Source organism: Cyclospora cayetanensis, unplaced genomic scaffold (genome assembly GCF_002999335.1).
Source record: "Cyclospora cayetanensis isolate NF1_C8 unplaced genomic scaffold, CcayRef3 CcayRef3_contig_37, whole genome shotgun sequence".
Lineage (NCBI taxonomy): Eukaryota > Apicomplexa > Conoidasida > Eucoccidiorida > Eimeriidae > Cyclospora > Cyclospora cayetanensis.
This window is the reverse complement of record NW_020312336.1, coordinates 24,176-46,121: the sequence shown is the minus strand read 5'-3', so window position 1 is coordinate 46,121 and position 21,946 is coordinate 24,176. Positions and strand designations below refer to the sequence as shown.

Here is a 21,946-nt window from a genome sequence, read left to right as displayed (position 1 = left end):
TAGGTTCAACAGTCAGGCATTCAATAGCGGGAGAAAGCAGCGTGAAACCAGGAGAGCAACACCAGGTAGAAAAGATTCTCTGTCCTCCGTTCATTATGCCGCAACAGAGGCCAACAGGAAGCGCTTATTGGTTTACCGTGCTTCAGCAGAACTTCTGATGCGAAAATTGAGCTGAGATGGGCGCACACTTTCTCTTTCTCAAGCAAGATGGCGTCCATCAAATTAATGACCAAAAAGAGTGAGCGAGTTGCTTTCATATTTTTAACGAGAATAAATAGACAAACTATGCAAAATTTTCTCTTGTCTGCCATGCACCATGTTAAAAATCTTATGCGGAAGCACGCTTCCGTGGGGGACATGTGTGCAAGTTCACCAAAACGGGTAGGCGCGCACATTCTCGCTTTACTGAATCCAAATACTAGAAATAAGCACCTGCGTGCACTGGGATACCCAAGTGTGCTTGTAAGCTTTCTGCTGCTTGTGGTGTCCCGTAGTATTATGCATACACATGCATGTACGATATCTACTCGTCGCTGCTGCACGGCATCTGTGGATACGCGTGTAGATGCACAACCCTAAATACCTCCACTTGCACACACAGAGAGAGAGAGACGCAGCCATTCCAGCTTCTGAGTAGCTCACGTATCGAAATGTAGGAGAAGCGTATGTAAATACAAGTTCATGTTCTGGCTCTTCGAACATGTGCAGTGCTATTTAGGGGTCGTGAATTCGCAGGGCTTCTGGACGAAATGGTGCGCCAGGTCGGCGGGCCTGGAAACTACATTGCAATGGTTGTCGACAGCCAGACTCTCAACGTTCTATCTTCATGTTGCAGCGTCTATGATGTGCTTTACGACGGAGTAACTGGTACGCAACCGTTGCGTACCCATTTTTCCCCCAATCGTCTTGCCATGCGGTGTCTCGCTCGTGAGCATCACGCACAGAAGCAAGAGCCACTTAGGTAGCCTATGTGGAGCCGTTGCTGTGGTTGCGTAGCATGGTAACCCAGACCAACAGGATTTTGCATAGGGTTTCCCTTCTCCGGTGTTATTGCTTTGCAGTTGTTGAGCTTATCTCGAAACAGCGGCAGCCACTGCCTGAGCTAAATGCTCTGTACTTTCTTTCCCCCTGCGAAGATTCCGTTCGAGCCCTCATTACTGACTTCAAGGATGAACGCAAACCCCAGCATCGATCGGCCTACGTCTACTTCAGCTCCCCTATACGTAGGTGGATCCATGGCAAAAGGCAGTGGGGGTGTTTTTGGACTTGGATACGTAGAGCGATCTTCTGTAGATAAGGGTTTGCTCTGCTAGCAAGCATGAAGCCAAAGTGAAACGGGGAGCCTGTCAGGCGGAGTGCTTTATTCCTTCGGTTGTCTTTGTTCTTGTTTTCCTCTTTCAAGTGGTAGCGCTTGCCCTCTTTGCATGCCCGCACAGTGCGCCTGTTGTCTGTATGTAGAGTTGCACCTAGAGGTAGCAGCCAGCGAGCAGCTAAGAGCGGCCTACTAGGTTTCTGTCTTGTGTTCCATCAGCCCAGTCAAGCAAGCTGATGACACTCCTGGCTGATGCGCCTTCTCTGCTCCCAAGAATAAGATGCCTTGTGGAATTCAACTTGAGCTTCATTGGTGAGAAGGAGAAGCAGCAGCAGTGCAGTGCCTAAGCAGCTGCTGTACTTCCTGCAGTGAAAGCACGTCTTCCTTTTTTCGTGTATGTATATGTATAGACCCATTAAGCGTCACCGCGTATATCTTCCTTCATTGTGTATACGCTTTGCTGCGGGTTGAGGGCAGTCATCGGTGCTCGTCGCGTTTCCACCTTCAACTGCGCTGCATAGAAGGGTATTTTATGTGTCGCTGCAGCGTACGAGCAACGGGTGTTTCATTTGGGAATGCCGGACGCTTTGCTGCAACTGTTTCCCCTTCCTGCTCCGTCCTTGCTACAGAAGATAGCAGAAGATGTGAGCGGTGTTTGGGGTGTATGTCCTCATAGCAAGTATTCATAAAGGCGTGAAACTAGAGCTCCACTCTGCTGCTTTAGAGACGCATGTGTTCCTGCGGTTGCTAGGTAGTGCACATGTTTCTGGTGCTTTAGTCCCATGTTGCGCGCACACCTAGAAAACAAAGAAGAGGTCTTCATCACTTGCTTTGAAATTTCTTATGGGCACTGCTTTCAGCTCATCTCAGTTTGCATGACTCTCGGCAGGAGACCGGCTATCCGCTTTCAGAAGAATCAGCTGCCGTGGTGCGAACAGGTCGCTCTGCTCGTCCACAGAGGGCTGCAGGAACATGAGCCAGCGGTGTGTCGCACTATTTTGCCTGGTACTGCCTTTCGGACTTCATATTTCGCTTTCTTAATGCTTTAACGACGAGTGACCATACTCTTAATCCTCCATGCTGCTAGTCTCGATGTTCTGAGCCCGCCAGGCATGGCTAGCCCACCCTGCTCCCCCGGAATATAAAGCTTTGCTGTCTTTGCATGTGCATTTCTTTTTTCTACTTGCGAAGTCGTCTGACAGCCAGGGTGGAACCCTTCTTATTTTGGATCGGTCTGTGGACCTGGCGCCTCTCTTCATTCACGAGTACACATATCAGGTACTTATCGCTTCGGAGCGGTTTCATCGAATTCGGAGGGGGGTGAGGCGGGGAAGGGGAGAGATTAACGGAACAGAGGCATTATCTTATCGGTATTTGGCTAGTCAGGTGCACTAAAACAGACTGAGATACGTAGACATCGATAGCACGTGGCATAATACGCCTGAGCTTTTCGAGTTCTCCTGCACTCGTCATCACGTGCCCCTTCGTCCAGGCATTGGCATACGACGTATTGGAAATTCCCGTCTGCTGCCCTCCCCAAACAAAGACGAAAAACTCGGAGGTGTCTCAACCGATGGAAGATGTGTACAAGTAAGCAAAGGGGGAGTCGCTCTGTGCTGCGATGTGGAAGGAGGACCAGCAAGACCAACGCTTAAGCCCCTGGGTTTAGTTTGCGCATTTAGCCAGCACTGGGGGCGATTATAATAGGTGGACTAAAAGATAGGGGGAAGGGGTTGAGGGGGAGGAGAGCGAGATGAACTGCTGCTGAGGGGCACGCTTGTTGTTGTTGTTGGCCTCAGTTACGAAGTGACGAACAATATGGGGATTCAGGAAAAGAAACAGGTGTGCACTGGCTGTGTGTGAAGCCTCTTGCATTACCTTTATGCATTTGTAGATGCGGATTGATCTCTGTATAGATATCGATACAAACACTAAGAGATAGAGAGACGTGCCCAAGAAAGCAGCAGGTACATTGCGTTAATCGCACACACACAAGCCTACTGCTGTCGTGTTACCACAGTGTATGTGCACGTGTGGCAGACTATCCTGGGGGAGCAAGACGAGGTGTGGGTTCGTTGTCGGCACCAGCACATTCAGGAAGTTAATCAGTCAGTCCAGGAGGAAGTTATGCTTTTTCTAAAGGAAAACAGCACGGTCAAGGTGCAGCAAAATCAGGTGCGGCGTACTCCAAGCAAGGAAAGCGCAGAGGGAGATTTGTGCAGCTCAGGGGGCTTGCTGTTGACTAGGGAGTCGATGATAGAAAGTTTGGATTAAAGCAGATCCAAAGGGTCTCTAGTGAGGCTAAAAAGAAGCGTTTTGATCGTGTCCCCTGTAGAAAACTCTCTTTACTCTGGAAGTCTCATAACTCACATCGTAAATCGTTTTGCAATCTTGGGAGTTCAACAGGGAGCTGAGGTGCAGCACATTTGCACTTGGCTCAGCAGTCGAATAGTAAAACTAGAAAGCGGAAAATCGGACTCGACGTTCCTACTTATGAGCGGATACAAGGCTCACAGTGTCTTTTCCGTGGATTGGTGCTGTGGCTCTCCCAGTTACATCGCAGCATGGTCGCGGCTTTTCTAGGGGCGTGTGTCATTCCCAAGCCAATTTGCATGCATTTGCTTTGCTTACCTTTTTTCGTGATTTTTCATGTCTCGAACTCTCCGCATATTCGGCGGTTTATTGCTCCTTTTTATCAGCGATGTATACTTGCCTTTCCCTCCTTCACACTTGCCCATCGGCCGTTTCTGTGCATTTTTACGGGCTGTGGTTGTAGGCTACTAGCACAGAAGACACACTAAAAGCGATTCGCTCTCTGCCGCAATACCAGGAAGCCCTGTCTCGTGTACGCCTTCGTCCGGTGGTCCTTGCCTCCTCCCTTCCTTTGATTTTTCCCTTTTTTGTCTTCAGTGCCTGATATTTTGGCGAGTTGGTTGGTCAGGTAGCAAAACAGCTAGTTAGGCGCTCCTGGACGAAGCTTGTGTGGCGTGAAATAATGCGCAATGATGATGAATTCTGGAGCCGTCAATGAGGCACGCTGTGTCTTGACTCAGTATTGGATGCACGTAACGTTGAGTGAGAATTGCTTTGAGAAGCTCCAGGAGCTGAAACTCATGGCACTTGGGGCAGTTGAACAGGTGCGCGCAACCGTGTGTAATCGACTGTCAAAGGTCTTTTTCGTTCATCTTTTGCACTTTTCGTTGCCTCTTGGGGTGGCGGTTTGGAGGCGGCACGAGAGACACACCCTATTTCTCACATTGCTTGCGTTTCAAGACCTTTGCCGCTTTTGTGCCATGTGTCTGATATCTCGCCTTCTTCCTGGCTCAGTTTCTCCTCAAAACAGACAGTCTTAATTGTTTTCTGACTACTTCCGGCTGCCTTCACTAAGCGATCACTTTCTATGAAAGCTCTTCCCGCTATTATATTCCCCTTCAGCGTCTTTGCTGTGTCGCTCATTGGTTCTTTGTTCTTTCTGCCCCAGGACCTCTGTTGCGCGGTTGACAAGGATGGAAAAGAAATTAGCGGATCCAAGCTGCAGGCAGCAGTGGGGTCGTTGGCTTCGGACAACACCATTAGGTAGGTCGCTAGCTCGGGCTGTTCCACAGGCACCAGATATAGTACAAAAGCGTCTAGCGACTCATATGCAAGACTCGCCACGTTCCGTCCTCTGGAGTCGAGTGGCGTTTTAATTGTTCAGACAGGATGAGAAACTGCGTTTGCTGCTTTTGGAATTCACCCAGCTACTGGGACTGGATGCCGCGGACAGAACAAAGGTAAGCTCTTGCGTTACCAGCTGAGCTGCGCCTGCTGATGGTGCTTCTTCAACGATTTCTGAGATGCTTGTTCAAGGAGGTCGCAGTGCTGATTTCAAAGAGCTGCTGGCTATGCTTCTGCAGACCTCTCATTTTCATGGTTTCTCCTGTATTTGGTTCAGGCTGTGGAGGCGGCACAGCTAAGTCTCGTGAATCAGAGGGTTATTCAGAAGTTCATGGATCGTACGCTGCAACAAGTGGAAGTTTGCTGCGGATAGGGGGAGGGGCTAGTTCATCTGTTTTTCCTCACTTGATTAGCACGGTTCGGCAATGCCTGCATTGTGCACCTAAGAGCCTGCTGCCTGTGTGCTGCTTGAAACACTGCTGGTTTCTTTATCTAGTAGTATAAACAAAAACGAACCCTGATGAAGCACTCTAAGACTACATCAAATGTTAAATCTCAGTTTTCGATTCTATGTAGCTCTGCGTGTCTGCAGTTGAACTGCACACGGGTTCACTCTCCGGCGAGTATCCCACAGTACGCTTTACATCACTTTCCCTTGTAGTAAAGCGCAGTTTCATGGCCTGTTTCATTTGAATCGTTCCCAGCCTTCCCGATATATTGTCTTTCGATCTGAATCATCTACTCTCACCGGAATAACGCAGCAGGCAAAGAAGAGAAAAAACCATGACTTGGTGCGTAATATGTTTTCTGTTTGGCCTGTCCTATCAATGGCAAATTTAGAAGGGGAAGCCCGTGCACAGGTTTGAAACAGAAAGGGATAAAGTGAAATTCTTCAAGCAAAGAGCCAAAAGAGCGAGATACGACCTCTCAAGATTCGAACCTTCAATCAGGGGCATCATGGAGGTAAATGAAACATATTTCTAGGCAGAGCGAATGGATGTTAGTCCAGTTCTTCAGCATCTGACCAAATTTAAAAGCCCCAAGCCGAAATCAAAATGTTCATGCCCGCGGTGCTGTGATACGTGTGTCACGTAGAAAACGGTTCAGGGAACTCTTCATGGGGGACGCTTCCCATTCGTGGACGAGCCCACGTGCGTCTAGACGGCAAAGCCTGACGGTGGTTAAGACTAGACAAGAAGAATGAGAATTGAATCACAAAATTGCGAAATATTGCTTGAGGGGGAATGTTGCGTGTAAAAGTCTGACTCCGAGGACAAAAGTGTGAATTCATGCATTTCATCTGCGTGTCTCGCATCCGAAAAGTATGGCAAAGAAATTAGGTACTTCTTTGTTCTAGTGGCGTCTGTCTCTGGCATTCAACGATTTGAGTATCGCCTCGTTCCCGTATGCTTCGGTTAACGGTGTTGTTGCCTCAAGGCTTCTGTAAAATCTATTCCTCGTTTTGATTAATTTTTTCCTCGCCCGCAGGCGGCGGATGGAGACCAATCACGAAGCCACGCGACACAAGAGGGGAAGTGGGTCTTTTATTTGCTCTCCCTCTAGCTAGTTAGTTCTTGAAGTCGGTTCTCGTTAAATGCTTTGGCCTTCGTTTGCTTTTAGCTTGTCAGTCGTCTGTGCCTTTTCGTAGCTCCTTCTTCCAATCTCCCGTTTACGTCCCCCCGCCATCTCCGTCCCGGAATTTTGTTCTGCCCTTTTTTTATCCTCCCTCCCTTTCTTTGCCTACTGCCTCCTTACCTCCTTGCGCAGATTTCTTTTACCTGTTGAATGGTTTGCATGGTTTCAGCGTCTGTCATTGGCCGCTCAACTGAATGGAATTGGAGTTCTACCCTCGAAGTTTCGCAAAAGGTACCTTTCGGTCTGTCCACAGTGGCAGTCCGCAGACCTTTTTGTTCAGCTCCTAGACAACCCGCACCGCTACCTTTATTATCACTGATGCTGTTAATTGCTTCATGTCGACGCTTCATAGCATTTGGGATTACTGACCAATGTAGCAGTTTCGTTCACCGCCGAGTACTTGAATTCTGGCCTCAATCCACCATGAGGTTCCAAGCTCTATCAGTATTTCCTCTCAGTTTATATTGTATTTTGATTTAAACAGTATCTACTGGTTCTGGTCCATGCTCAGTCGCAAAGTCCTACCCAGGTATTAGACAAGTCCAAACCCCGGTTGGTGGTTTTCGTTTTGGGAGGGATCCTTCACTCGGAAATGCGCTGCGCCTACGAAGTATCGAATGAATTGAACTGCGAGATCTTTATCGGTGAGGTTTTCCATTGGTTCCCAGTCGCCATCCTGTAAGATTCTGCATATAAGGGGCTAATCATTTTAAGTATTCCTGCCTCGGTCAATTAAGTGTCAAATAGGCGCGTGCTTCCTTGCTCTATGGCCTTGTTTTCTATGGTCTAGGCTACACTACAGTATTTTCTCATTGGCTCCTTGCGTTTTAGGTAGCACGAACATTCTGACTCCTAGCCAGCTGCTCAAGCAGTTAAAGGAGCAAAGCAAGCTGGAATGAAAAAGTGCAATTGGGTTTCTTGAAGCTAATTTTGCTGGACATCCACCACACCTTCCTAACAAAAGCAGATAGTAAACCCTTGTCCGCTTAAGCAACACTAACAGGCTCTTTTTATTGTTTTTTCTTGACTCTTTCAAATCTTTGTAATATGTTTACTGGCAGATCTGCAGATGTGTAAAAGTATGTTGTGTATACATAATGGGTTTGGACGCTCGATGTTGTGTCAGTACACGCAAAACGGATAAAATGAGACAATGTCCCTCTCTAGCTGCATAATTAGGATCCCCCCATCATTTAGGGTATACTTAGCTGGCAATGCAACAGTTGTGTGGTTCTATTGTGCACTGTTACCGATGATCGGTGTAACTTATTGCGTAGACATCTAGTATCGCGATTTTTAATTCAGTCCGCTTGCTTTCTAATATGAACTTGCAACGTACTACAGCCATTCACAGTATTGGAATTTTCAACGAACCAAAGGCAAGGAACGGACTTGCCTCAAATGTAATGGAATGAGAGACATATACACAATAGGAAAACGATAGTACTGCGAATTGATCACTGCAAAAGTCTACACAGCTCAAACTCAGCAGTTGTCTTTTTCAGTGGTTTAATTCGTATTAACTAAAAGCAATTTTATACCGGTTTAGGCTGTTTTGCGTTCAAGTCTCTCGCTGGAACGCAGAAGTCTGGAAGGTGTAGCTACCTTCAGCTTGTTGCTTTCTCCGCCATGCGGTATCAGGAGGGCGCATGTGCACCACAAGAGAGGGAAGCGGAGCCCAAATACCAGGTGCTACAATGGTCCAATATGAATATAAAAACAAAGCGAGTGCTGCATTCGGCATCATTTCCAACCGCCACCACACTATTTGAAAGTAAGGGCAATGGCGACGCATTCTCTGAACTCAAACACAAATTGCAGCGCTTCTGAATACATGACTTTGGTGAACAGAACTCATCGTACCGATATAAAGGCAGCTGCAATGTGCGATATTTAAGTGTGGAGGCGAAGCAAAGCACAATATATACAGAGCAAGTAGTGGAAAATAGCTCAACGGTGTTACATGCTGAATCCAGACGCCTGAATGCAGCGCCCTTCGTAATAGCAGGATGTATATAAGCACAAGAACGAGGCAAAGCAGTAGCCGGTACCAAAGAGCAAACGGTGTGCTTTTTCTCTCATCTCTCTGCACAAGATACCCTGACTGCACCATTCGCTCTTTGGTACTGCTGTGTCTCGCCCCTATGCTTATCTGGCTCCTGCATATTCTGAAGGGAGGCGCAGCTAGGTGTCTGGATTCAGCGTGTAGCATCGTTGAGTGAGTAAGTTCCACAGCTGCTTTTACAAGCCGCTATACCGAAAGGGTGCGCCTTACATTATATTTTTTTCTTCCCTTTGTAGCAAGTAAAGGAAAACATTTCTTTTGCATGGAGCATCCACCTGCAGCAGCAGCAGGTCAGCATTCCAATGCTCTGAAATCGCCTGACAAGAACTGATGGGATATTGTTTCCTGCGTGTCTATGCAGATATTCTCCATATAAAAGGATGAATCGACGATGCAAGAAAACCAGCAACTGAACTGTTTTGGCGGGGTTTGCCTCTACGTTATCCCATGATGAAATGCCTTGGAGTAGTCACACCATCCAGCTTAACCGAAGGTGTACATTTGAAACAAAGCGTAAAGCAGGTAGTACCAGGTTGCACATTATAGTAGTCAATAGGACCTGTACATCCCGTGAAGCTCGTACTGAATTTGACTGGTAACCCTAGGCATGATGAACGCACCTCCTGAAAAATTACCGGAACTTTGACACTCTCTCCAGGACCCACTGTCATTTCGGTTTTCCTGAGGAGACGCATTAGATGCGCGCATCAAGTCACAGGGTTTGAAGTTAGACTTTACCTTTGGATGCGAGGACGCATGGTATGGCTGCTATGGTTTAGGATCTGGATCATAGGATGTGCGCCTTGCTATACTTTATAGTGCATCGTCCGTACTTTGGATTCATCACTTCAAAGTCTGAGGAGGCTATCAAAAGATCCACCGCAACGTCCTGTGGATTTTGATAGGATAGTCGCTGCCAAGAAAGTCAAAACAGGCGAAGCGTGTAGAAAGAAAAGGCATGAACAAAATTTAGTTGCGACACAGATACCTCTAAAACCAGAGAGAATTCTGCGTTGTTGTCAAGTGTATCCAGTCTACAAAACTGACTACAAAGCAACACTCGTGCGGGTGATAGATGCTTGCTGGACCAGGAAGTGCAGAAACAGCACACAGTTGTCTGGTGCTCCGAAATCTGCTTCTAATTCATCTGATGCCATCGCTTGTGCTGCGGAGAGTTTGCCCAGGAAACCATATACCTGTGTTTGCTTTGCGCCAACGGGTAGCGTCAACTCATATTGACGAGTGACGGGAGCTGCCGGATCTACGAAACACCCACAAGGCAGCGAATCAGAGATGAACGGGGACTAGAAAAGGGTGCCGTAGAGGCACAGAGGGCAGCGAGTGACATCCAATAAGACCAAGGCACTTGGACACGGCCCAGCAGCAGACAGGAAGGAATAGTGCGAAACGCAAGAGATCAAGACTGACAGGCTGCTGCCTGTGGCCGTCCACCGTACACACGGCTACAGCAAGGAGCAGCTCTTAAGGCTTAGCCGCAGAACACACCCAGTCGCGGCGCACAGCGTAGCTAACAAAATCTTTCCAAGAATGTGTTATAGTAACTATATCCGTTTTCCAGACAGTGGCGAGGCAGCAAGACATACGTGTAGAGAACGTCAGAAGCTGTCTGGTGTCCGTCGTGGTGGTTTTCTTGTCATCCTCCTTAGCCGCTGCCTCTAGTCCTCCATTTTCAGGCCTTTGCTTTCGCTCGCTGTTGTCAATATCGCACGGCATGCCCTGCTGGACTGGTGATGCAGTTTTTCGGGAAACTTCATCCTTGTGCTGCTTCTTTACCTCAGATGCAGCCCCTTCTTCTTCCCTCTGCCGGACTCTGGCCTCCATCTCTGCCTCTTCCTTTTTCTTTTTCTTCCGATCTGGGCTTTCCTGATAGTCTCCTCCCATCGCCGTTGCTTTTTCTACCTCATATATGAAGTTTTCTTCTTTCTTGGTTTCCTGACCACTCGAGGCTTTAATCAAAGGGGCCTCTTCGCCACGACGCTCCGAGGCCGCCTTTTTTTTCTCGCTTTTTTCCTTTTTCTTCTTTTTTGTTGCCTCGTCTTTGACTTCGCTATTGTTGATCGTTTGGCTCTCGGACACATCCTTCACGTCCTTTTCCCCCACTTCCTTCTTCTTTTTCTTCTTCTTTTCGTCTGGCTTCAGTGTCTCCTCTGCCTCTTCGTGAATCAGCGTTCTGTTACTTTCCTTCTCCGTGTCCGACTTCTTGCTGCCGCCCCGTTGCTCGTGCTGTTTCTTGGCCGCCGACTCCATCTGTGTGTTTTCGGAATCCACAGAGGTCAAGTTCTTCTTCTCGATTTCCCCCTCCTTTTTATGACTCCTAAATTCTTGTGCATTTTTTTCCAAAGCTTCTTGTGAGCCACCATTCACACTGCCGCTGTGCTCTTTTTCTTGCGGCTGCCCTTCATTGCCTTTACTGTCGTGCTTTGCCTTGTGGTGCTTCTTAGGCTTATCAGCCGGAAGGGAGGCACAGGGCTGCTCGAAACCCTCCTCACGTTCTGCAGGTACTGCGTTTTCCCCCGTGATTCTCTCCTTCTGTTTGCTTTTGTGCTTTTTTTTGGGCTTCGCCGCGGATCCACTGCTGCTCAGCTTTGCTGACTCCAAGACAGGCTCTTCTACGTCGGCCTTCCTTGCTGCTTCAAGTCCCTCCAAATGGGTCGACTTCTCCGCGGCTGCTGAGATGCCTGCAGAGATCATTCTCAAAATTTACATCGTACATCGTCAACCTCTGTGTGCTCTGCAGCTTGAACCTTAACCCCTGAAAAAACAGTTCCTGACCGCTAAACTCCAAATTACTAAAATAACTAGCAATAGGGTGTTATTTTCACTGCTACACACCCATGATTTCTTCTGGGGTCTCTACAGCCGCGACCGAGGCGTTCTGTATGGGGACTGAGGGAAGCTGTACGACATCGCCACTTGCGCTATTAGACTGCTCGGCTTTTTCAGCAGCGCTACCAACAGACAAGGGGAGTCCTGGCACCTGCACACTCAAAATTGAGGTGTTTGTTGCACGACTGGAAAAAGATGGCACAAAGATGCGATAGCCACAGGAGGGAACAAGCCTGAAGAGGAGTGAACATAAAGCTCTAAAAAGAAACAAGGACGAAGGTGGCGAAAAAAAACCAAATGGTTTCCAGATTGCCTGCCAGCATCGCGCTGACAGCTGTATAGGGGCTTTTTCCCCTCAACCAGTAGCATTCTTTTCATCTGCATAATGCGGATTGACTGCTATTTTCTGTGGCCTCCGTGGGCACTGTCCTTTGCGTTTGGTGTTCTAGGCGGGTAAAAATGCATCTTAATGAAGCAGAACGGGCCATGGGCGCTTGCAACTAATAGGCGTTTTGTTTTTACGTGTTGCTATCGCTCTGAGTCTTACAGCGCTTGTTGGACTTGAGGGCTGGCTCTTGACAAGCTTAGAAACCAAAGGAGAAACTTCTCCACCGGAACACCCGAGTCCGTCATCTTCTAGTAAGGCGGGCTGCTGTAGCGCCCGCTGCACCCGCCGTGCCACAGCTGCAGGGGTCGGCCATTTGCCACAAGTCAGCTTGGAGAAGATAGGCTGAAAGTAGCAGTGGGAGAGGGAAAGCTGGCAGCGAGACTATTTTCGCAGCCCCAGCAAGACGCCCATGTGAGGGCATGCATGCAGGGGAGGGACTTGTGCGAGGGCACGCTATCAGACACAGGAAGAAGCAAGCAGAGCAGCCTGACTGGCAGTGTGAGGTCCATAGCATGACGAGCGTTGGGAGCAAGAAGCCTTGCAAAGCCTGCCTGAGCATGCATTCAGATTCTTGCGTGTGTGGGAGTTTGAATACAACTGAGCAGACGTTACGCGTACTATTTTCCTGGTGCTTGATGGAATCCGCAGGAAGACCTCGAAAGCCCCAAGCCGCGGGTAGCGGAATCTGCAGGCAATCTTCCCTGTGCTATCCAGGGCGTTGTCTGCTCAAAAAACAAAACTCCGCGACACCGTTGCAGTGCAATCCTATCTGATGGCCAGCCAAAATACGATTTGAAAAAAAGATGTATGTAGGAAAACCTGTGGAGATGTGCGGTTCGAGGTGAGCGCAGCTTCCAAAGCTGCGATTGGTGTGTAGGAAATCGCTGAGAATTGTCGAATGTGAGAAGCTGAACACACAGTAATCTGGGCTGTAAAGGTCTTTGACGATGACTTCATCGTGATTGAGGCCCACATTTGGCTGTGGATTCACCTAATGACGCAGTCAGACACAGTGCTCCCAAACGATACGGCGGAAAGCGAGGTAAGAGAGCCAAAGAGTATTTAGAACGGTCACGACAACCAATTGCGGGACAGAAAGGCCTCCTAAGCCAGTCAACATTCATTTGTTTATTTTCCTTTCGACAGCTCGGTCGTGCAATAACAACAAGGGAGGCAGCCCGACAGATAGGCAGCGATCTGCAAAAGTGAAGACGAGACAGCCTAGGAAGTACGTACGAGAATCCGTAGCTCCGAGGAGACGCTCTCTAGAATGCTTTTACCCACTGCCCCACAATACGGTGAAAGATGCACGCAACAGGCAGGATAAGGCAGAATACTCAAGAATTTTTATGCAAGAAGAAAGAAAAGTCCGTTATGAAGGATATCTATGGCTATGGGGTCTTGCATGCTTCTAAGACCGAAGGCGGTTTGTGCTGGATTGCGTAAAACTGGCTCCCTCAAAAAACTCGAAGTAGACAAAGTTGACAGGGATACCTCTATATATATATATATATATATATATATATACATGAGTGTAAAACGTCGTTGGGAATTAAGTGGACCCATTTCGGTTTTTATAGGATTTGCCGCTCTTTTGGGAGATGTAAAGTACCGGTGGGAGCACCAGGGGTTTTTCTTCAACGGGAAAAGCGCAAAGAACGGACGAAAATGGAAAAAGCTCCTTAAATACCTTTATCTGCGTATTCTTCATATTTGCTCTGTGTATGTCTGGTGAACATCTGGTGGCCGTCACATCCAGTACTGCAAAGAAATCCACGGTCGATTGCACATTGTGTTAAATCGATACTTGTAGCGGACTCTTCATAGCAGGAAGCACAAAAGGCAAGAATCAGGCATAATATGCCAAACTAAGCTTCTTGAATGCATGCACAAGGGCAGATTACTTGAGTTGGCTCTTTGTGCCTTTGTTAGCAAGTCGCTGCTTTTCATTGGTTGCAATTCACGGGGTGACGCTGACGTTTGTTCGAATGCTTCTTCTGCTCACCAGTGCTCTATCTCAACTGTCAATGCATCTTCGCAAGCCATCCTGACACGTGGATAGCCAGCAAGATCTTCACTCCCACGTTTTCCACCTGAATCCCCGTCCCTTGCGGTACTTGATCGGGATGGCTTCAGTCGTTATATTTTATTCCCTTCTTCCCCTTTATATCTCACTCGATGTGCCTTCTGCACTTGACCTCGCACCCATCGTCTGAGGGTGTGCACGCTTGTACCAGACAAAGTTGCCTCTTCTGCAGGACCAAAGGGTCGTGCTTATTTCGATCACTGACCAGCTCGCAAAGTGGAGATCATTTGGACATGAAGGGGCCGCTGTCTGGTCCCCTTAGAAATACCCAAGCTGTACAGGCAGTACCGTGGTACATCGATACCAGATAAAGCTAACTACAAGCTCCTCTTATCTATGGACACAATTTCTCCTCGTTGAATTGATGTGTTCTTTCACGAAGTGCCCAAACTACATCACTTCAGTGAGGGAGGAACTGGGTGTTTGACGAGAGTCCAGCAAGTGAGCCCCTTTAGCTGTCTTCTAGAATGCAAGCACAGTGAAATTCAGATGCGTTTAATCAGAATCAGCTGTTTCGTGCCGCGTGTCTCGTGATGGGAATCTAACAAGATCAAGGAAAGATAGGGCGAGTTCTCTTTCCATGAAGACTACCGGCACTGATAGAGGCAGAAGACTCAGATAAGGTCTCGACCTAAAGAACAAAAGGCAAATCTCTCTTTTGTGGTGATACAGGCTACAAGAGCGGCTTTTCTCTGAGTTTACAAAGATCGCCTTTTGTGCGGTCCCTTCAAGAAGGTTCACTCTCGTAAATCAGTATACTGGCTGCCTAACTGCATGTTATGATGGAAAGCAAAGATATAATAACTGCGAATGATCAAAAGAAAAGCCATCTAGGCTTTATTTGACACACAATCAAAAGATTCCTGTATATCACCTGGGGCTGGCCGCAGCCCTCGAAGCATATCACTACCCTCTGTGCCCCTGGGCTTTCTAGCGTAGTTGGATGTTCTTCTACACGTACTTCTGTTTCACAATGATGAGAAGCGGCAAATGACGAGTTCTCAGTCCTATTAATATGCACAGGAACTACATTGAGCGCGGACTGCATATATATATAGCTCTTCGAGTCTTCTTGCAGGCCGCTCAGCATTTGAACACGTGCGTAAGGTCGGAAACCAGACAAAGAAGTTCTCCATTTCTTCTCGTTAGGTGTTTTTGTGAATTGCGAACCCTTTTACCTCCCTGCGTTCATGCGAATAGACAAGCAAGTCTGCAGCCGTCTTTTCCCTGCAGGATCACCCCTGGCATTCTTCTTTGCTCACGAGCGTTCATCACCCTGCTACCTCTCTTTACCCGACTTCACAATTCTGGGATTTTTTCGACACTACAGGCATAGTTCCGTGCTATTCGTCTCCACTCTAGTTTGAAGACGGCACCAATCCTCCCTTCCCAAGTGCGTCCCGCCGTACATATCTCGATATCTTCATCGGAAGGCACTAAGGCTTTCCTGCGGCCAATCGCCACGCCTCCTTTTTCATTCGTCTCTAAGCTTCAGACGACACGCGTGGAGCTGTGTCTTCCGGCGTGCTGCTTGGTTATTGAAGACCACCTCTACCAGCCTCTCGTCCAGTTCCGTGCAGGATAACATTGTTTTTTGTGCACTCTTGATAAATACGTATCTCTATCTATACGCGAGGTGTATTCGCAAAAAGCAGCTGCAAAAGGGCAAGTTCGAAGCTGATCCGTGTGTTTTGTAAGGCAGCCCCTTGCCAAGCATTTATGCGCGTGTGTGCTTTCGTGGCTCTCCGCTTGGCGGAGCCTCGTAGGGTCTGAACGGGTTGGTGTATACCCCTTCGGGTGTCTGTTGTTCGGTCTTTCAGAGATCGAGCGTCTGACTTCGCTTTTGCATACTGTTTTCTCCCGTTTTACTCGGCTAAAGCGCAGAGGCACCGACTGGTGCGGAGATGTCTGCAGCTACCGGCGCATGCAGTTTAAAGCCTCTCGACGCGGATCGTTTCCCGTGGCTTTTTTGGGGTGACAAGAAGGCAGCTCGAGACGAGCATTTGCTCCGTCGGCTGAAGATATCCTACATTATCAATTGCACACCGCCCTGCGGAGAGGGGGGCGTGCCAAACTTTCACGAGAAGCGATGCATCGGATCACGGTTGCTCTTCAGGTACCTTAGGGTGCCCGTGTATGACACGCAGACGGAAAGCCTCCATCCTTACTTTGAAGATGTCTGGGAGTTTCTGGAGACATGCAGAACGCGAGAGGACGGCAATGTGTTGGTACACTGCAACCAGGGCGTTTCGCGTTCTGTTGCCTTCATTTGCTCCTACCTCATCAAGTTTGAGGGCATGAGCGCTGCGGAGGCTCTGGCATTTGTCAGAAGGAAGAATCCACTCGCCTGTCCGAACGAGGCATTCAGGGAGCAACTTGTTTCTCTGTATGAGCGGGTAAAAAAGGAGGCGAGGGGCGGATTGGCGGAGCCGAGGCATCTGCAACATGCGCCACAGGGGGTGTGGGTGCCCCCATGCGCTTCTGCCAGAAAGAGAGTCGCGGCATCTTCTTCCCTCTCAAACTCGCGAAGGCAGCAGCAGCCCAAACCTAAGAGGATGATCGGACCTGCAAGAGCTCCTGCTTCTGGAGCGGCAGAAACAGCAGCCGACCAAGCAGCAGATGCCACAGCCGCAGCGGACAGGAAGGAGGCAGCGCGTGCTCCTCCAACTGAGAGTGTGTGTTTCGCTCCTGAAGAAGCGAACGCAGTTAGGCCTTCGGATGGTGAAATCAGCACCGTGCTAGACGCGGCTGAGGCACCGACCTCACACGGGGAGAGAGGCTACGGCAGGAATGCAGTTTGTGCGTCTCGCGAAACAGGAGCAGTCGAGATAGGGGGGGGAGGGCTAAAGCTTGGAAAGGAGGCGAACAAGGGGCATCTTGCACGAGAGAAGGATAGCGACGAGGATTGGGGGGCAGACACAGGCTGTAGCGACACGTGTTGGAGGGCCGACTTGGCGTTAGCCGTGCCTGCTGGTGGGGAGGAGGCGAGTGAGGAGGCTTCAACTTCTTCCTCTCTTGCTGCGAATCCCCCCCCAGCCACACCGTGTATGAGGACTGCGAGCTGCGGGGGGGCGGAGTCAAGAGCGCCAGTAGAGGCGAAGCATCACGACTTGCTTTTGGACGCCACTGCGAATTCGGAAGGGTGCAAAGACGCCTGCCAACAGCAGAGGCGTCTTCTCGCGTGTGAGCAGGCGGAAAAGAAGTCTTCGTGTTCGACGTTCTGGTGCGAGCGGCAGCCTCCCGCATGCGCCGTCGCTGCTGGTGTTGAAGGGCGGGGGGAGGAGGGAGATGCTGATGAAAGGGGAGGGCGGGGGGGGAGCAGCGCCTTCGCCGAGACTGTTTTGTCTCGAGCTGTCGCCGCCTTGGGGGAGGAGCTTACCCCGCAGTCTTCCTCTGCAGCAGTCCGACGTGCTTCTCGTGCCGAAGCCTTGGAGCTGGTGGCAGAGAGAGAGAAGGCAAGTGGCAATGCGTCGAGACGATCTCTGAAGCCACAGAGCTGTAGCCCGCAGCGGTTTGTGGAGGCTGCAAGTGGATGCGGCGCAAAGCAGCAGCAGCAGCAGACACAGACTGCTGTCTTCAGGGTGCTTTAGCGGCAGAGTCACGTTCCATGTCGCATTCAGTTCCTTCTACTTCGGAGGAGGGGGAGCACAAGGTGGGTGTGAGCCTTGTGCGTCGTTCTTCTATGAGCGGCAACGGCTGTGTATTTTACAGACAGGCCGACTGCTTTTTGCGGGTGACTCTAAGGCGGCCAGACACTGGATGAGTCTGCGACTCAGGCTAAATGCGCAATTGTTTGCCTTCCTGGTGCGCATGCCTGCGCCATTCGAATGGAGAAACAGGGGTGCTGCGCAGAGTGCACCGCGCGCCGTCGTAAATAGAGAAGGCGCCCGTAGTAGTGCTGCAAGGTGTTACCCTTTTTAGAGATTTGGGGAGGAATCCTTTTTCGAGCAAAGCCTTCTCCCCCACAGCTCCTGCTGTCTCTTCGAGCGGAAGAGAGCCTGCCTCCCTTCAGAGGAGGGGATTCGCTCTGCGTTGCATGCACAGCTTTCATCTCGCACAGCGGCGAAAGCGCGTCGCTGGGCGGGGTGCTCCTCAGGGGCCGAGTGGGGGTGCCGCTTCATTCGTGTACAAAACCTTGACGCGTATTTTGTGTGGCTCTTGACCCTTGACTACACGCCACTATCTTCTCGGGGGCTGCCACCACTACTCCGAGTTGCACGTATGCAGTGTTAGATGGAAACTATCAAAGGCTTTGCAGAGATGAAGCATCAAGGGCTGCTCGGCAAGTCTTCGATAAATGTGTTTTGGGAGTGTAGGTATTGATGTGTGCGCATGTAGTCAGGTCACCCTTTTGTGCGCGGTTCAATTTTTCAGAATCGCGTAGAAAAGGAAGGCACAGGGGCAGCACACAGTGCCTGTTGCCGGGTGTTCTGAAGCTAGATCCTCCCTCCCCCTTTAACGCTTCTGCCTGTGCCTCTTCCTCCGCTGTTTGTGCTACCCCACTTGGCAGCAAAGCGACAACACAACGTGTTGCAGCTCAACACGGTTCGCGCGTTGCCATGGGGTGTATGCACAGCGGCATTTGCCTGTAAGTACACCCTGGAGCTCAGCGTCCGCTCGCATGCAAAACTGCAAGGAAGAGGACGCCGCGATGCCGATCTCAGCCATACATGTATATGCATTCTTATCGGTGCCCCTATATAAGGCAAAGGGCGCCTAAGGGCTGGGGCATGCTCATGAAAACGTGCATGTGGAGACGCCGTGTTGGTCACTACGCTGCACGGTAAGCGTCTGCGACTGTTTTATAGAACTATGGCAACACGCGCTTCACGGCAGACCTAAACATAGATTATTGCGTTTCGGTCTGTTGCTCTTGTGCCTTCTTTAAGAGAGCCTCCACCTCGGCAGTAGGCAGTAGGCGTTGCATGAGGACTCCCGAATTCTTGGGGTCGAATTGCAAGACTGCAATTTCCAGTTTGTCAGCGCTAGGGGCAGCAGAGTCCATGGTCTTGTTCAGCACCTTGGCCGCTAGATTTAGAGCACTAGAAACGTCGATATCGTCTCGCAGCTCCTGAGGCAAGCAGAGTGTACAGAGTCGGTGGCTACTGGCACATGCATTCTTCTGCCTAGGGCATCGGTTCGTATCCTGAAGTGTAGCCGAGAAAAAACACTTTGAGTCCTTCCTTTTTTTCTTCCTTTCGCGCACCACACTTGGAACCAGCACATAGGCACACCTGCTCGCCCTACCCCGTTGCTTCTGCTGCTAGGCCCAGTTACGTGCGCACATGCACACACCCATACAACTCGAAGGACTCTGAAGCGTTGTTTCCCTCGCTTTCCTCCATCTTGCTCACTTGTTTCAGGATCGTCTGAGCAGACTGGTTATTAAGGCCGATTGCAGTCGCCTTCCAGCCAGAGTAATTGCCAGAGGGGTCCGTGTGATACAGCTGAAAGCCGTGGTGCATGTCCCAGCCCGCGAAGAGGAAGCTGACTCCAAAAGGGCGCAAGCCGCCAAATTGCGTGTAAGACTGCGCAAATCATGAAGAAAAAAGAACATTTATTTACAAAAGCATGAAACAAGGCGTTTTAAAAGCAGATAGATCATCATGGCGAGAGCCACCAGGCAGAGATGCATGCCATGCAAACGAGGCACTTGAACCAGAGGCACGGGGCCAGGAGTCCGTCGAGGTGTACGTACAGGTGGAGAGCCCAATGTATTCATACAGACTGCTTCACTCCATGTACAGCTGAATAGCCATAAATTTACCTGTTTGATGTCGCACAGCTGCACTACCAGCTGCTCAATAGGCTGCGGCTCCCCGTACTGATAGAGGAACCTCTGAGCATTGACCCTCGCCTGGTTGATCAGAATGTTTGCATCGGCCGTTAGGCCCGCAACAGCGCACATCACGTGGTTGTCTACCTGTAGAGAAAGGGAAAAGGCACAGAAATGTTGACTTTAGAGACCCTGTTGCAAAAAGCTGAACGGAAGGCAGGCTGCAAGTAGGCCGTCAACGCCAAATGCGCTTAGTGTGTAGTCGGGCATCATTTGGAAAAGCAAAGGTCATCGAAACTGTGTACTATTTTTTCTCTCTTTCAAAAGATACATGTATATCTAGACGGGTATTCTCGGTGGCTCCTCTCTCCTCTTCTCGCCTCTTTGCACGCCTTCTTTTGCATGTCCAAGCCCACGTACCTTATATAGCTTTTCCTTGGCCCTGCCATGATCCAGCAGCTTCGATGTCACCATCTTATCTGCTGCTAAGACAACCCCATCTTTCGCTAGAATCCCGAGGGTTGAAGAAGCATTGTTAATCGCCTCCAGTGCGTACTCGACCTGTTGAAGCACAACGCGGCAGAGACAGGCAAAGAGTAGTCAGACGGCCTCCGAAAACGAGATCTGGAAGCCCCGACTGCAAAATCAAGACCCAAGAACAGGAAGGGAGCGAAGAAACAACAGGTTGGTAGTGTAGCGAGAAGAAGACAACGTGCGGGCAGGAAGAGACATGCGCTATGGGTGGCTGCAGCACAGCAACAACCTGCACAGGCACCTGGTACAAGCGACCCTCAGGCGAAAAAGTGGTTGTACGAGAGTCGTAGCGGCGAGACATCCTGATGCACTCTACTTTTGGCGTTCTGCTGTTGATGCTTGCTGGCTGGGGGTGTGCCTGTTGCTTGTTAGTGATGAGGCTGGATCCAGACCTGGGCGCTATGCCGGATATTCTGAGGCGTCCACACGGAAAACACCATCCCCCAAAGCAGCCGATAAACCTAGATTTAAGCAGTAGAGAGGGTAAGTGAAATTGAGCATAGTAGCACTGTGATTCAGTCTTAAGGCGACGGCTTGCGTCGCTGGGGTTACGTGTGTGCGCTTGGCGGCCTTCCACCAAAGCGCAAGAGGGCGTCTGCCACTGCCGCCCGAAAAAATGCTAACGGAGTTATGTGTAGTGAGAGTAGGGCTTTACGTGTGCCCCCCCTTCTAACTCTCCCTTTGCCCCTTGGCTTGGAGAGTTCGGGGGCCCTTTGGGGGCCCCCAGGGGGGTGCCTACACTGTGATGCAGCCGCAGCAACAAGACACGAACAGTACGGACCTTTTAAAGGGTCTGAAGGGCGGGTCAAGGCCCACCAGCTGGGGGCTGGCGGTATCGTGTTTTCAGGTGTAGGTACACCACAAGAAGACAGGGGTACTCTGAAGAGACTGTAGGCGTAAAGCTAGCACATTACAGTTACCATACGGAAAGATATTCGGAAAACACTTTTTTCCACAAAGAAAAGCTAGACAATCAGCAAACTAACAACGGCCCCCTTGTGCATGCAGCGAGGGAGAGCGCATCCAGACAGCAGACGACCATCGCCTGAATTTTAAAAGCCGATGCTACATCGGGCAGTTTCCTAATCTACTTCTATTATGCTGACCGTATTTTGCAGCAAAGGAGCTTTAACAAGGGCAGAAGCACCTAAACACCACCCACGTGCATGACCACCTACAGCAGGCTCTGCATTCCCTTCGGTCTGCGGCTGTTTGCCAGTTTTGCTGAAACTTTGCTACCGCGTCGTCGAAATTCAACTAAGTATTGACGGTATCACATTTCAGTTAGGCGTATTAAGCAGGTTGACCAATTGAGAGCACAGTATCGCTTGTTTATTGTGGACTGCATTCGAGTGTATTCTGGTACCTGCAGGAGAGCAAAGTCTTGCTGCATCCGCGTGCGCATGGCCATTGTGTGTGCGATCAAGTGAAAATTATTATGTTAAACTTTTTTCGTACAGCTTTTTGGTGCTCTCTGGGGTGAGTATTCTGTAGCATGAGGGCATGTTTAAGGGGTTACTTAAAGCCGCCCCTTTATATTACCCTTGTATTTTGCGTGAAGAGAAACAGGAGGAAGTAACTGCAGTGCGCGGGCCAGCTTGAACCTCCCTACGGCTACATCCTAAGCAACGCTGTCCCTCCTTGCA

The 21,946-nt window shown here is 49.7% G+C and overlaps 4 protein-coding genes across 4 annotated transcripts; 2 read left to right on the top strand and 2 right to left on the bottom strand.

The window, feature by feature from the left end:
* Positions 1-207: 207 nt before the first annotated feature.
* LOC34618612 (syntaxin-binding protein 1) lies at positions 208-7,503 on the top strand. Its single transcript, XM_026334131.1, has 20 exons — positions 208-238; positions 736-867; positions 1,062-1,223; positions 1,859-1,956; positions 2,173-2,295; positions 2,504-2,590; positions 2,805-2,902; positions 3,112-3,154; positions 3,353-3,487; positions 4,089-4,157; positions 4,366-4,449; positions 4,794-4,888; positions 5,010-5,085; positions 5,247-5,307; positions 5,562-5,602; positions 5,810-5,898; positions 6,458-6,504; positions 6,774-6,835; positions 7,116-7,248; positions 7,436-7,503. The coding sequence occupies exons 1-20, from the start codon at positions 208-210 to the stop codon at positions 7,501-7,503; spliced, it is 1,734 nt and encodes a 577-aa protein (XP_026189916.1).
* Positions 7,504-10,151: 2,648 nt separating this feature from the next.
* LOC34618611 (vicilin-like seed storage protein At2g18540) lies at positions 10,152-11,381 on the bottom strand. Its single transcript, XM_026334130.1, has 2 exons — positions 10,842-11,381; positions 10,152-10,793 (listed from the first exon to the last, which is right to left on the bottom strand). Exons 1-2 carry the CDS (start codon positions 11,379-11,381, stop codon positions 10,152-10,154), a joined length of 1,182 nt encoding a protein of 393 aa, XP_026189915.1.
* Positions 11,382-15,894: 4,513 nt separating this feature from the next.
* LOC34618610 lies at positions 15,895-18,710 on the top strand. The gene is made up of 3 exons (XM_026334129.1): positions 15,895-16,581; positions 16,639-17,213; positions 18,596-18,710. Exons 1-3 carry the CDS (start codon positions 15,895-15,897, stop codon positions 18,708-18,710), a joined length of 1,377 nt encoding a protein of 458 aa, XP_026189914.1.
* A 129-nt stretch (positions 18,711-18,839) lies between these two features.
* On the bottom strand, positions 18,840-20,601 carry LOC34618609 (proteasome subunit alpha type-4-2). The gene is made up of 5 exons (XM_026334154.1): positions 20,542-20,601; positions 20,187-20,327; positions 19,758-19,913; positions 19,345-19,518; positions 18,840-19,061 (listed from the first exon to the last, which is right to left on the bottom strand). Exons 1-5 carry the CDS (start codon positions 20,599-20,601, stop codon positions 18,840-18,842), a joined length of 753 nt encoding a protein of 250 aa, XP_026189939.1.
* Between the last annotated feature and the right edge of the window lie 1,345 nt (positions 20,602-21,946).